General features: G+C 40.8%; 1 protein-coding gene across 1 annotated transcript; it reads left to right on the forward strand.

Moving 5' to 3' along the window:
- The first annotated feature begins 6,765 nt into the window (after positions 1-6,765).
- Positions 6,766-11,456, forward strand: LOC308077882 (uncharacterized protein). The gene is made up of 6 exons (XM_080418859.1): positions 6,766-6,911; positions 7,478-7,582; positions 8,467-8,595; positions 9,070-9,152; positions 9,691-9,891; positions 11,015-11,456. The coding sequence occupies exons 2-5, from the start codon at positions 7,543-7,545 to the stop codon at positions 9,871-9,873; spliced, it is 435 nt and encodes a 144-aa protein (XP_080274985.1). The 5' UTR covers positions 6,766-6,911; positions 7,478-7,542; the 3' UTR covers positions 9,874-9,891; positions 11,015-11,456.
- The last annotated feature ends 1,979 nt before the right edge of the window (positions 11,457-13,435 follow it).

The following is a 13,435-nucleotide window of genomic DNA, read 5'->3' on the forward strand; positions in this document are numbered from 1 at the left end:
TGTGTGTGTGTGTGTGTGTGTGTGTGTGTGTGTGTGTGTGTGTGTGTGTGTGTGTGTGTGTGTGTGTGTGTGTGTGTGTGTGTGTGTGTGTGTGTGTGTGTGTGTGTGTGTGTGTGTGTGTGTGTGTGTGTGTGTGTGTGTGTGTGTGTGTGTGTGTGTGTGTGTGTGTGTGTGTGTGTGCGCGCGCGCGCGTGTGCCTGTATTGCTACTGTATGCGTGTCAGGGCCAAATGTCCCCACAAACCTTCCGTGTTTCATCTCTGTACTGATAACCAGTGATGGAAGAAGCACTCACATATTTTACTAAAGTAAAAGTAGCAATACCACAATATAAAAATACTCTGTTACAAGTAAAAGGCCCGTGTTCAAAATGTTGAGTAAAAGTACAAAAGTATTGGCATCAAAATATATTTAAAACCAAAAGTAAAAGTGCTAAAATGTTTGAAAATAGCAGATCTACAAGCTCACAACGCGTCGCATCGCGACGCGTTGTGAGCTTGTAGATCTGCTATTTTCAAATAGCCTATGTATAAAATAGGGCTAAAGTGGTTAATGTATGTTTTATAATGTAATCATTTATATCTGCAAAGTAACTAGTAACTAAAGTTTTCAAATAATTCTAGTGTAGTAAAAGTACAATATTTGCCTCTGAGATGTAGTGGAGTAGAAGTAAAAGTACAGCAAACTGGAAATACTCCAGTAAAGTAAAAAAATACCTCAAAATTGTACTTAAGTACGGTACTTGAGAAAATGTACTTAGTTACTTTCCACCACTGCTGATAACCCTGACATCTCTGCACCTCTCTCTGCTAACACACCATGATGCTGTTGTCAACACGGACTCCATTTACCAGTTTCTCTTCCATGAAGTGGTACCCGCACCTTTGAGTCTGAGCTTGGAGCAGTGGTTCTCAACCTTTTCGGGCTCCGCACCCCCAAAATAATACATAATATTTGAACTGGGGACCCCCCCCCCCCACCCTGACCAGCACTTACATTTTGTTCGAAACTCAGTTCCACAGATAATTATTGTGAAAATAGCAGATCTACAAGCTTCACAACGCCTCGCGTTGCGAGGCGTTGTGAGCTTGTAGATCGGCTATTTTCGGCCTCTTTCTTATATTATTTGACAATTACTGGCCAATGTTTGACCAGTTCTTATAGTATAGTTTATTGCCTCTTTCTTATATTATTTATTGACAATTTGGCCAATGTTTTTATAGGAGGTTGTTGATTACTTTTGTTCTTTTCTTCCTTTTTGTTTGAGGTATTGAAAAGGTCTTAAAAGTCCTTTAAAATGCCACTTCACTGTCATCTGGGGACCCCACAAAATCATGTGGGGACCCCCCTGGGTTCAGAACCACTGGCTTGGAGGAAGCTTTCATGATCAAATTCATTAAATACCAGCTGCCCTTAAATACCATATCAGAGCTAAGTTATATGGTGTAGGTGCAATCTACTTTTTTTTTGTTTTTTGTTGCAGCCTAGGACATGTCCATAGATTGGGAGGCTTCAGTGGTGGAAGAAGTACTCAGATATTAGCAATACCACAATATAAAAATACTCTGTTACAAGTAAAAGGCCTGTGCACAAAATGTTACTTGAGTAAAAGTACAAAGGTATTGGCATCAAAATATACTTACTGAAGTACTGAAATGTTATGAAAATAGCAGATCTACAAGCTCACAACGTGTCGCGAGCTTGTAGATCGGCTATTTTCAAATAGCCTAGGTATGAAATAGGGCTAAAGCGGTTAATGTCTGTTTTATATAATGATTTATATCTGCAAAGTAACTAATTGTAGTGGAGCAGGAGTAATACTGTATATGCCTCTGAGATGTAGGCCTAGTGGAGTAGCAGTAAAAGTATAGACAATTGGAAATACTCCAGTAAAGTAAAAGTACCTCAAAATTGTACTTAAGTACAGTACTTGAGTAAATTTACTTAGTTACTTTACACCACTGTTTCCGATGACTTGGGATGGCCAAAAAAGCGGCTAAACGGCTTGCAAACATTCGGCGCCGCCTCTTCTATTGTTGGTAGCCGTCAAACATGGCGAAGATATCGTTACTTATAGCCCTGAGGGGTGTTTGTGTATCTGTCCAGGATTTTGCTGACCGTATTTTTTACAGCACATCATTGTAATATTTGTGTCCCTGTATTTCTCCTCATGTGTGGACATAAATAAATAATTAAAGCGTGTGTGTGTGTGTGTGTGTGTGTGTGCGCGCGTGCGTGCGAGCGAGTTTGTGTGTGTGTGTGTGTGTGCGTGTGTGTGTGTGTGTGTGTGTATGTGTGTGCGTGTGCGCGTGTGTGTGTGTGGTATCGTGCACAAACCAAACACATACTCATACATAAGCAAATACACACTGATCCACTGACACAATGTACACACCAGCATGCTTACACAGACACACGCACACACACATGGCCACATACACACATGCAGGCATAGACCGACACTTTGTATCCCTTTGTCATTGTTATGTTTCTTAGACCCTATTCATCACACTCATGCACGCACACACACACACGCACACGCGCACACGCACACGCACACACACACACACACACACACACACACACACACACACACACACACACACACACACACTCACACTCACACTCACACTCACACACACTTTTTAATGTATTGTCTTCTCATACACATGTATTCACAAGCACCTATACTGTAGCCTACATATACATGCATTGGACCTTCCAATGCATTGCCACTTTTTGCACCTTATGTCTGACCTCATGAACGTATACTACTGCTTTATGTCTGACCTCATGAACGTATACTACTGCTTTCATGTGTAGGCCTATCTTAGAGCTTGTAGCTATCTTAGATTTTTATTTTCTTGACCTGTTTCTCTCAAATGTTTCTCTCCTTGCTCTCGCATCACAATGCATTGTGAGCTTGTAGATCAGCTATTTTCAAATGGCCAAAATGTATATAGGGCTGAAGTGGTTAATGCATGTTTTGTAATAATAATCAAAATCTACAAAGTAACTAGAAACTAAGTTTTCAAATAATTGTAGTGGAGTAAAAGTATAATATTTGAATCTGAGAGTAAAAGTATTTAAAATTGGAAATACTCAAGTAAAGTAAAAATACCTCAAAATTGTACAGTACTTGAGTAAATGTCCTTATTTACTTTCCACCACTGGCTCTCATACTCGCACGCACGCACGCACGCACGCACGCACGCACGCACGCACGCACGCACAGCACACAACAGCACGCACGCACGCACGCACGCACGCACGCACGCACGCACACACACACACACACACACACACACACACACACACACACACACACACACACACACACACACACACACACACACACACACACACACACACACACACACACACACACACACACACAGCCTTTGTTTCAGGTGAGTCTGCAACAGTCAATGATTAAGCAGTCAAGCATCAGAAGGTGAACTGGCTTCTGGGTCGATGTTTATACTGGATGTTTGGAGAGGTATTGATCACCATTCAAACAGGTAATTTCCTTATCTACACATGATTAATACATAATGTCACTTAACAGGCTTAAAGTCCAACCGGCGGGTTAACATCTACTCTCTATGAACCAGTGGTGTAAAGTAACTAAGTACATGTACTCAAGTACTGTACTTAAGTACATTTTTGTGGTACTTATACTTTACTAGAGTATTTCCAATTGTCTATTCTTTTACTTCTACTCCGCTACAAATATTATAAAACATACATTAACCACTTTAGCCCTATTTTATACACAGGCTATTTGAAAATAGCAGATCTACAAGCTCAAAACGCGATCACAGCTATTTAGTCGAATATGAAAAGGGTTGAAAACCACTGCCCTATTATACAACAGGTAGTTCCGACCAAGCAATCTGATTGGTTGAAATAGCTTTCTAGCCGTGCTTCAAACCAGCATCATATCACGGGCCTAATCACATTAAATAAATCACTCCGCACTGCAGTCCGCGCCTGATTAGACCATATATGACACAGCTGTGCTGTGAAGTCACGCTGTGACTGTCCCACGGTAGGAAAACAAACAGACAGTACCCACCGCCGCCACCGGGCGGAGAACAAACAGCTACGCAAGATGGACTATGTTGTTAATTTTGACTTATTTGGTGGACTTACTGTTGATCAATGGTTAGAAGAGAGCACACTAAATCGCCTAAAATCCTATAATAAAAGGAATAACTGGAAAAAAGTGTGCTTTATTTCAATGGTAACATCCATACTGTATAAATATCCTCCTGTGTTAAAGTAAAATTACTCCCATTTCGTTAACAGTCCAGTGTATGTTATACTTTATCGTACGAAGGTATCGCACGGCAAAAATAGCCGATCTACAAGTTCACAAGGCATCGCCATCTTGACGCGTTGTGAGCTTGTAGATCAGTTATTTTGGCCACGTAACACGATCGTACGACGGAGCATATAGCCTACTGGAATCAGCTGTGTTGATGAGACGAGAGTCAGAGAGACAGAGTGCTGCGCTGCCACAGGGACTATTTTGTCTCAGTCAAATAAACTCTTCTCTTTACAGGGAAACGGATAGGCGAATTTTTTTTATTATGAATTGCCCCACAATATGAATACATTTGGATGTGTTTTGTTGGTAACTGTTGTATAATCGCAATATTACACTCGAGGGTGTGCTTTACCTTACATTATTAGCACTTCTGTGATCGCGGCGGAACTCGGCTGCGCCTCGTTCCTGACCGCATCACAGGCGTGCTAATAATGACGGTAAAGCACACCCTCTCGTGTAATATTGCTTAAGTATACAATACTATACATCACACAATGTAAACAAATGAACAGCACTCATCAACTATACTGTATACTGAATCCAGAAGGTCCACCCTGCTGAAAAAACCAGCACAAACCAGCTTATGGTGGTTGCTGGTTTTATCTGGTTTTAGCTGGTATTAGCTGGTCTTAGCTGGTCTTAAGCTGGTTTAGATGGCATACCAGGCTGGACAAGCTGGTCAGGCTGGTCAGGCTGGTTTGCCAGTGTAGTTGGTTAGCTGGTCACTAAGCTGGATTCTGCTGGTCTTTGCTGGTCAGCCAGCTGGCTGGCTGGACTGACCAGCAAAGCCAAGCTGGTAGCTGGTCTTTGCTGGTCAAATGGGTGGACTGCCCAGCAAAGACCAGCTTACCAGCTAGACTTAGCTGGTCAGATGGCTGGACACTGGACAGACCAGCAAAGACCAGCTTAGCAGCTGGTCAAGTTTGGTTAGATCAGTGGTTCTCAACATGTGGATCGGGACTCCCAGGGGGGTCCCCACGTGATTTGGGGGTGGTCCCCAGATGACAGTGAAGTGATAATTTAAGGACCTTTAAGACCTTTTTAGTACCTAAAAAAAACACCATTACTGCATCAAAAGTAATCAACAAACTATACTATAAAAAAATGTCAAACATTGGCCAAATTGTCTAACAATAATAATAATATAAGAAAACATTTTGAAAATAGCAGATCTACAAGCTCACAACACCTTCCTTGCGAGGCGTTGTGAGCTTGAAGATCTGCTATTTTCACAATAGAGTCAAACTAAACGTAATGCATCAACTCCTACATTCCAAGTGCTTTAAGGGTGGGGGGTCCCCAGTTCAAATATGATTATTTTGGGACGTCGCGGCCTGAAAGGGTTGAGGACCACTGGGTTAGATCACGACGTGTGTGTTTCCCAAAACAGTGGGTCGGGGCCCATTTGTGGGTCATGTACACATCACGAGGAAAGATCCTTTTTTTTGTTTCCTACAAAAATATATTACTATATTATTTCAAAACATTTCCCACCCAAAAATCTAAAATCTTCATCAATAAAAAAACTAATAAATACAAAATCTAAGAAATTCCATCAATTAATAAAAAAAAGCATGCAGTGAAAATAGCAGATCTACAAGCGTTGTGAGCTTGCAGATCTGCTATTTTAACTAGTTTGGATCCCGGGGAGACATCATACCTGCCATTAGACTGTGAAGATTTTCTTCTGTTACAATTGCCCCCCCCCCCCCAGTATATACAGTATATTTTATTGTATTGTATTGTATTGTATTGTATTGTATTGTATTGTATTGTATTGTATTGCATTGTATTTTACTTTACATTTCTTGTCCTTTGCTTGTGATGTGACATAAATATTATATTTAATAATAATAATAATAATAATAATAATAATAATAATAATAATAATAATGTATTATTATTATCATGACAACATTCATCCAAACTTATTTACTTAATTTCGCAATTGGCAAATAATATGCTAGTTTGATTCTAAATAACACTTTTTTTTGCTATGGTTACCAAAATGAACAGATCTACATCTTGTCGCAATTTGACGTGTTGTGAGCTTGTACATCTGTTTTTACAGAGAAGTGGGCCCTTTATGGGCCCTGAGCAGTGTTGCCATATCTGCTTATTATAAGTGACTTTGGTCTTGTTTTTCTGTAAAGTTGCTTGTAAATATTAGTGAAATATTTCACTTATTATTTTTGAAAATAGCAGATCTACAAGCTCACAATGTGTTGCAAATGCGATGCACTGTGAGCTTGTAGATCGGCTATTTTCAAATAGGTTTAAAGTGCAAATGTCGCTTCTTTTGGGCTTAATTTTTTTCACAGACCTGGCTGCTTATTTCTCTCACAAAATCTGGCAACACTGTCTCAGCAGGCTCGCGACCCTTGAACTCTATGCCCGCGACCGCTCGAGATGCGCGGGGAGAATGAATGCTGTCTTGTCTGACAGTCGAGCTGCCTCCCTGCAGGCTCTCACTTCAATAGAAAGTTAGATAAATTGCGTTGCTTTGGATTCATCAAAAATAATTATAAACCGGCTTCAGAGAAGATAAAAGAAAGAAGAAGAAGCGGCGGACATTTTAGGTGAGTGTTGACACACAGAAATACTATTTATGTAGGCGTTTTAGGCTACTATTACTGTATTGAAGTGCGTAGGCTGCTGTGTTCGAAGTCAATCACAAGTGACTCATGTCATGACCCAACTCTACACATTTAGTTATTTAATTTGTCTTGATAAAGGGATTATGACAATAATTACAATAAATTATTGTGGGAATATACAATATAATTTATACTATAGGCCACTACTGCTTGCCTGTGTGCCGCTCAAAACTAAATTCAGAATATGACGTCTGTGTGTGTGTGTGTGTGTGTGTGTGTGTGTGTGTGTGTGTGTGTGTGTGTGTGTGTGTGTGTGTGTGTGTGTGTGTGTGTGGACACATGCTTTCAGTGATGAAGCTACAGAGTGTTTTAATATCCCGTGAACTCTGAACATTAATGATTCCCTTGTCTGTCTGTCTGTGTGTGTGTGTGTGTGTGTGTGTGTGTGTGTGTGTGTGTGTGTGTGTGTGTGTGTGTGTGTGTGTGTGTGTGTGTGTGTGTGTGTGTGTGTGTGTGTGTGTTATTATTACACATTTCTTTGGCTGCAGTGGCCAAAATGAATGGTTTGCAGCCCTACTAAAAGAGAAAAAGGAAGAGAGAACCATTATGTGTTATGCCCCCCCCTCCCACAAAGAGAAGAAAACAGTTTGAAGGTAAAGTGATATTGTTTTGTTAAATGTTAAAGTAATCATTGCTTGTTCAGTAACAGGGGTCTCCCAGACTCTCCACCTCTTTAGTAAGCCGAAAATGCATTTCCAGGAATACCAAATTTAACCAATCAGAACTCATACAGGATACAGGATAAATAAGTTACAATTGGAAGTGATGACACAAAGAAGTGGGCATACAAAATTTGAACCCATTTAGACCAGGAACGCATCTGTGTAATTGTTTTGATTTCTTTGGCTAGACCTTTGGCTTCAAAAATAGCAGATCTACAAGCTCATAGCGCGACACCGAGTGGCGCGCTATGAGCATGTAGATCTGCTATTTTTGAAAATCTTTGAATATATATGTTTTAAAGTGAACATTTGTACCTCAAATCTTTTTCCTTTTATGTTAAAAAAACTTTTAGGATTTAGAGAGCATTTTTAGAATCGGACCCAGGTCTTAATGGGTTAAAGCTGCACTATGTAACTTTCCTCTTCTACCCCGGATTTGAACCCGGTTTCCTGAGCAAGTGCTGTAACCTTTTACCATTGAGCTAATAGAGCCTGCCTGCTTGCTCAGGTGATACATTGAATCTTGACCATCAGATCAAAATTCATGTCAGATCCTGTGTCTAGGTGAGACATGACCTTTGACACTATCTAAATGTCTCAATAGAAGAGCAGGGAGACTAAATACAACCACCCCAATTATATAAGTTATATTGTATTATTTGTATTAACATACTCTAACATACAGATTGTATAAGTTATATTGTATTAATATACTCTACGATACAGGTTGCATAAAATTACATTTTATTCCACTTTAACTTTCTAACAAAAAACATCTTGTTTTATCCAAAATATATTACTTGCACTACCTTTAGACTCTGACTCGTCTGAATACGGTGGAGATGCTGTTGTTCCCCAAGCTATCCACGACGAAATGTCAAGTACAGTCATACCCAGAAGAAGGCCAAAGAGTTGGAGCTGGACCTACAGCATCTTAAAACTAAGTAAGCAATGACTAATGTTAACGAAACAGTTGCATGAGTTTGCTCTTCTCTTTTTGTATATATCGATATGTTGGTTATTTGTTCTCATGTTCTTTTTTACTTAGATCTTGACCACAAATGTTAAAAAACATTATATAGAAAGCATGTTAAATGGAGTGGACAGATGCTAGGCTCATTATTAAACTGGTATCCTACTAAGGCATACATCAATTCAGTTTTTATTTTTTATTTTTCCGTACCCTGTTCATGCTTTAAGATGCAACAAATTAGAGATTGCAAAACAGAAACTGGAGGAAGGGCCCCAATATAGCTCTGCAGCAAAGCCTGACATCCCTGCTGCAGATAAGCAAACCAGTGACAGCATAGGTGTGTTTAGACAGTGATACTGTTCTACGGAAAATGGTGACAATGTGTACAATATAAGTACTGTGATACTGCCAAAAGGAGCTTAAATATGATTCTCTACATTTTCAGTTGCAACTTCCTCCGTTTCCTCTTCCCCCGAGTCAGACGATTTGGCATCGACACCTGGGATGTTTGACGGCAACGGTGACAAGGTATTGAAGAAACATACTGTGTAGGACAGTGGTTCTTAAAAGTGGGGTTCCACAGTGTCCCCAGCTAAATAAGAAACAGTTATCATTTCAAAAATAGGCAACGTGTCATGATGCATCGTGAGCTTGTAGATCAGCTATGTTTTGCTATTTTTGAACTATTTTTGAACAGTTTTGCCTATGGCATGAACAAAATAGGGATGCCGGGTGGAAAAGGTTAATTTCACTACTATTTTACCAGCTAGAATGTAATCCAATGACAATGTACTGTATAAGAATTACTTCAACTCTCCCCACCTACAGTATAGACAGTTGTAGAATTCTGTACTAAATGTAATCCAACAATTAACATCTTCTCTATTGGAGGTCCATGGCACCAACTCTTTTCTAAATGGGTCCACATTTGGGGGTCCTTGAAAATGTAATTTCTTTACAGTAAATTCTGTTTGAAGTGGGCCTGCTTTTGTCAAAAATGAGTCTGAAATGTCATGGTAAAATGTTTTTTAATTTCTAAAACATGTGTTGTTTTCTTCTGTTTCAGGTCCACATTGGCTCTGGTGTGTGGCTCGAAAAGGAGATCTGGAAGATGGTGGCAGCAAACACCAAGGACTCCCTGTTCATGAAGGAGCTTGCTGTTGCCATTTGGGGGACAACAACCCTGAAGACCATGCAGGAGCCTTACAAAGAATGCCCCACTAGCAAGGGGGAGGCCAAACCCCCCTGACCGCAGGACTCAGAAGAGGTATGTTTACTGAGGGGTGGGGGGGTTCATTATGACTTGATCTCATAATTCAATCTGCTCTGTGCATGACTGTAGTTCTCTTTTCCAGAAGGTGGAATTCCCGTTAGCGTTACCTGTTCAGTTTTTCATACCTTCATTTGGTTGTCTCAGCAGCATACTGTTTCAACCAGAAACACATATGGAGATGTTGGTTGTAGCCAATCAAATGAAGCTATGAAAAACTGATCGGGAAACGGGAATGTCACCTTCTGGAAAAGAGATTATATTAAGCTTATTAATCAATCATAAAAGAAAATACTCTATTGTAATAAAATCGATTTTATGGCTGAAAGAAATGCCGATCTACAAGCTTGCAACTCGTTGGACGTGTTGTGAGCTTGTAGATCAAAAAAGTAATCAATAGAATAATCGCAAGTAGAATAATTGGTAGTGGCAGCCCTACATGCATGTTTGGCAGGGGTAGCTTTTTCCCCCAAATTGTTGTTGTCCATTGTAGCCATCTGACTTATTGCCTGCCCACTGTCCACCCACCTTTTTCATTCAAATGCATGTTTTCTAACTGAACTGAAACACGGGGTTAAAAAAACACTTCACCCCATTTTCAACTCATCTTCATATAATTGGTCCTCACTAATACACATTTTAAGATGGCACCATTTATGTCTACTCACTCTGTGTTTCGTTGATAGGTCGTGGACAGTTTAGAAACCTGCCTACCTTTGACATCATCGGTAGGCAGGTTTGGTCATTTAGAACAACTTTATTTGTTCATTATTAATGCAAGAACAATGGCTTCTACTTCTGCATGCAAACTTTCCAGGTAGAGACACACTGTAGTTTCTATTAGCTTGGAATCTCCATTGGTGATGTCACTGGTAGGCAGGTTTCTGAACTGTCCACATTCCACCAATGAGTGGCAGAACGAGTAGACAGAAATGGTGCCATTGTATAATGAACATTAGCGAGGATCAGTTAGTTATATGAAGATAAGGTTGAAAATGGGTGAAGTTTAAGTTACTTTAAGTTTTTCTCAAAACATCACAATTAATTTAACTCACCCCATGCAGTATATTGCTAATTATATTTGTTTTATTGTTGGGGGTTCTTGTTTGTTTTCTTTCAGACTGTTTCCATTGGTGGCTGCAGGGGCAGAACATTCTCACAAAGAGGAAGGCCATGGACCATGGCCAGGACATCAATAGAAAGGACAAGAAATTGTGTGTCTGTGTAGGGGGGGGTTGATATGGGGGTAATGCTTTATAGCGCCACCAGCAGGCCGATTTTTGCAAGACACATTTTTGGCTGCAACTTTACAGATGTTTTCCAAACATCACACACATCGGTATACAGTATCTCCATAGTCATGTAATCAAGACGGATCTGTCCGATTTTTCATATTCTCTCACTCTTTTCCAGTCATTTGAACACTGTGTGTGTGTTAGTGTGTTCCTCAGGTTGAAGTTCATGTATTTATGTGTTTATTTATACATTTATTTGTTATTTAAATGTTGTTTTTGAGGGTTTTTTATAAGTGTTTAATAAATTATTGTTATGTATGAAATTGATACATGATTATTTATGACTTTGTGGATTTTGCTCACTTTTATATAGGCTACTGTAGGCTACTGTTTTTTAAATATACCACGTGCTGTGGGCACCTGGCTGAAATTCACCATGATCATGCATCCTCTCCAGCAAAGTTGGTCACTGCATATCCAGAATACACCTGAATACACATAAATACCAGATAGCAGCTTAAACCAGCTTAAACCAGCTACCAGCTAAACCATCATAAATACCAGCTACCAGCTTAAACCAGCTAAACCATCATAAATACCAGCTACCAGCTTAAACCAGCTAAACCATCAAAAATACCAGCTACCAGCTTAAACCAGCTAAACCATCAAAAATACCAGCTACCAGCTTAAACCAGCTAAACCATCATAAATACCAGCTACCAGCTTAAACCAGCTAAACCATCAAAAATACCAGCTACCAGCTTAAACCAGCTACCAGTTTAAACCAGCAAAACCTACCACCTTAAGCTGGTCAACCACCAAGACCAGCTTAAGGTGTGTTTTGGACGTCCAAAACACACCTTAAGGTGGTCAACCACCAAGACCAGCTAAAACCAGCTGGTCCAGCTTAGGCTGGTCTAAGCTGGTTTTTTCAGCAGGGCATCCCTTGATTTAACATCATCGCTGGTGTATATGTTACAGGGAAAATGGCATTCCAGGGAAATTGAAAGGGGTACGCTTGTTTTCATGCCCCTCATGCAATTCTGTAGAATCAACGCTAGAGGGCAATGCAAGCCAGACATGAGCCCCACACCACACACGCACGCATGCACAAACCAGCACGCACACACGCATGCGCACACGCGCGCGTGTACACACATACACACACACACACACACACACACACACACACTCTCCAGGGGGCGGGCCTGGCGGGCTATGTTAGTGCAGTGAGTGGCACTTGGGGCAAACGCAGTCCCCACACAACATCATTTACGATTCTGTGCCTATCGGTACATAACTCGGACGGCGCTTAAGTCGACTAGCAGACCATCGGCAGGTCGTCGCGGGCACTCGCGCCTGGAGGCGCTCGGGCGCGACTCCTCTGCCTCAAGGTCTGCTAAGTCGGAGCGCCTTCCGTCATGGTCCAAAACTATACTTTATCAGCGAAAAAAAAGTAGTCCGCGGTTGTTTGAAAAAGTAATGTCCCAAGCTGGAGTCAAACCCCGGCTCCCAGTGGTAGTGGGTGGGGAGTCCAATGATTATCGAAGTGCGCCACTGAGGCTTGTACTAGTGGTGCAAGTAACAAAGTAGATTTACTCAAGTACAATTTTGAGGTATTCGTACTTTACTTGAGTATTTCTCTCATATTATCCATTTTATTTTCAGCGTTTCCCTAGCGTAGCTTCCTGGTTAGTATGTTGTTGTTGTGGTCGTCGTCCTCGCATCAAAGCCCCGCCTCGCAGCACCACCCCGTGCCTATAAAACAAGCGCTCCCCTGTCAATTTCCCTGGAATGCCATTTTCCCTGTGACATATATATGAAGCATTTAACAGACAGACAGAGTCCATACTATGATGGATCACAGACTTATATAATATATAATGTCTCTTCTGTTTCTCTGTTCTTTGCTTTCTCTGTGTCTCTGTCTGATTGTCTCTCTAATGAATGAGTTTGTTGTCCTGTGTGTGTGTGTGTGTGTGTGTGTGTGTGTGTGTGTGTGTGTGTGTGTGTGTGTGTGTGCGTGTGCGTGTGTACGTGTGTGCGTGCACGTGCGACTGTGTGTACATGTGATTGATACTGGTCATCTCAAGTCACGAACATGAGGAAATTGATCATCCAGAGCGACTTCTGCAATCAGAGAAGACACCACCCAACCCCCGAGACCCCCCCCCCCCTCTCTCTCTCTCTCTCTCTTTCTCTCTCTCTCTCTCACTCTTATGATCTGTTGACAATCATTTGTAGAAACATGAGAGAAGAGCAGTGGTGGAAAAAGTACTCAGATACTTTACTCAAGTAGAAGTATC

The sequence above is a fragment of the Gymnoscopelus braueri genome (genome assembly GCF_963280865.1).
Source record: "Gymnoscopelus braueri genome assembly, chromosome: 22".
Lineage (NCBI taxonomy): Eukaryota > Metazoa > Chordata > Actinopteri > Myctophiformes > Myctophidae > Gymnoscopelus > Gymnoscopelus braueri.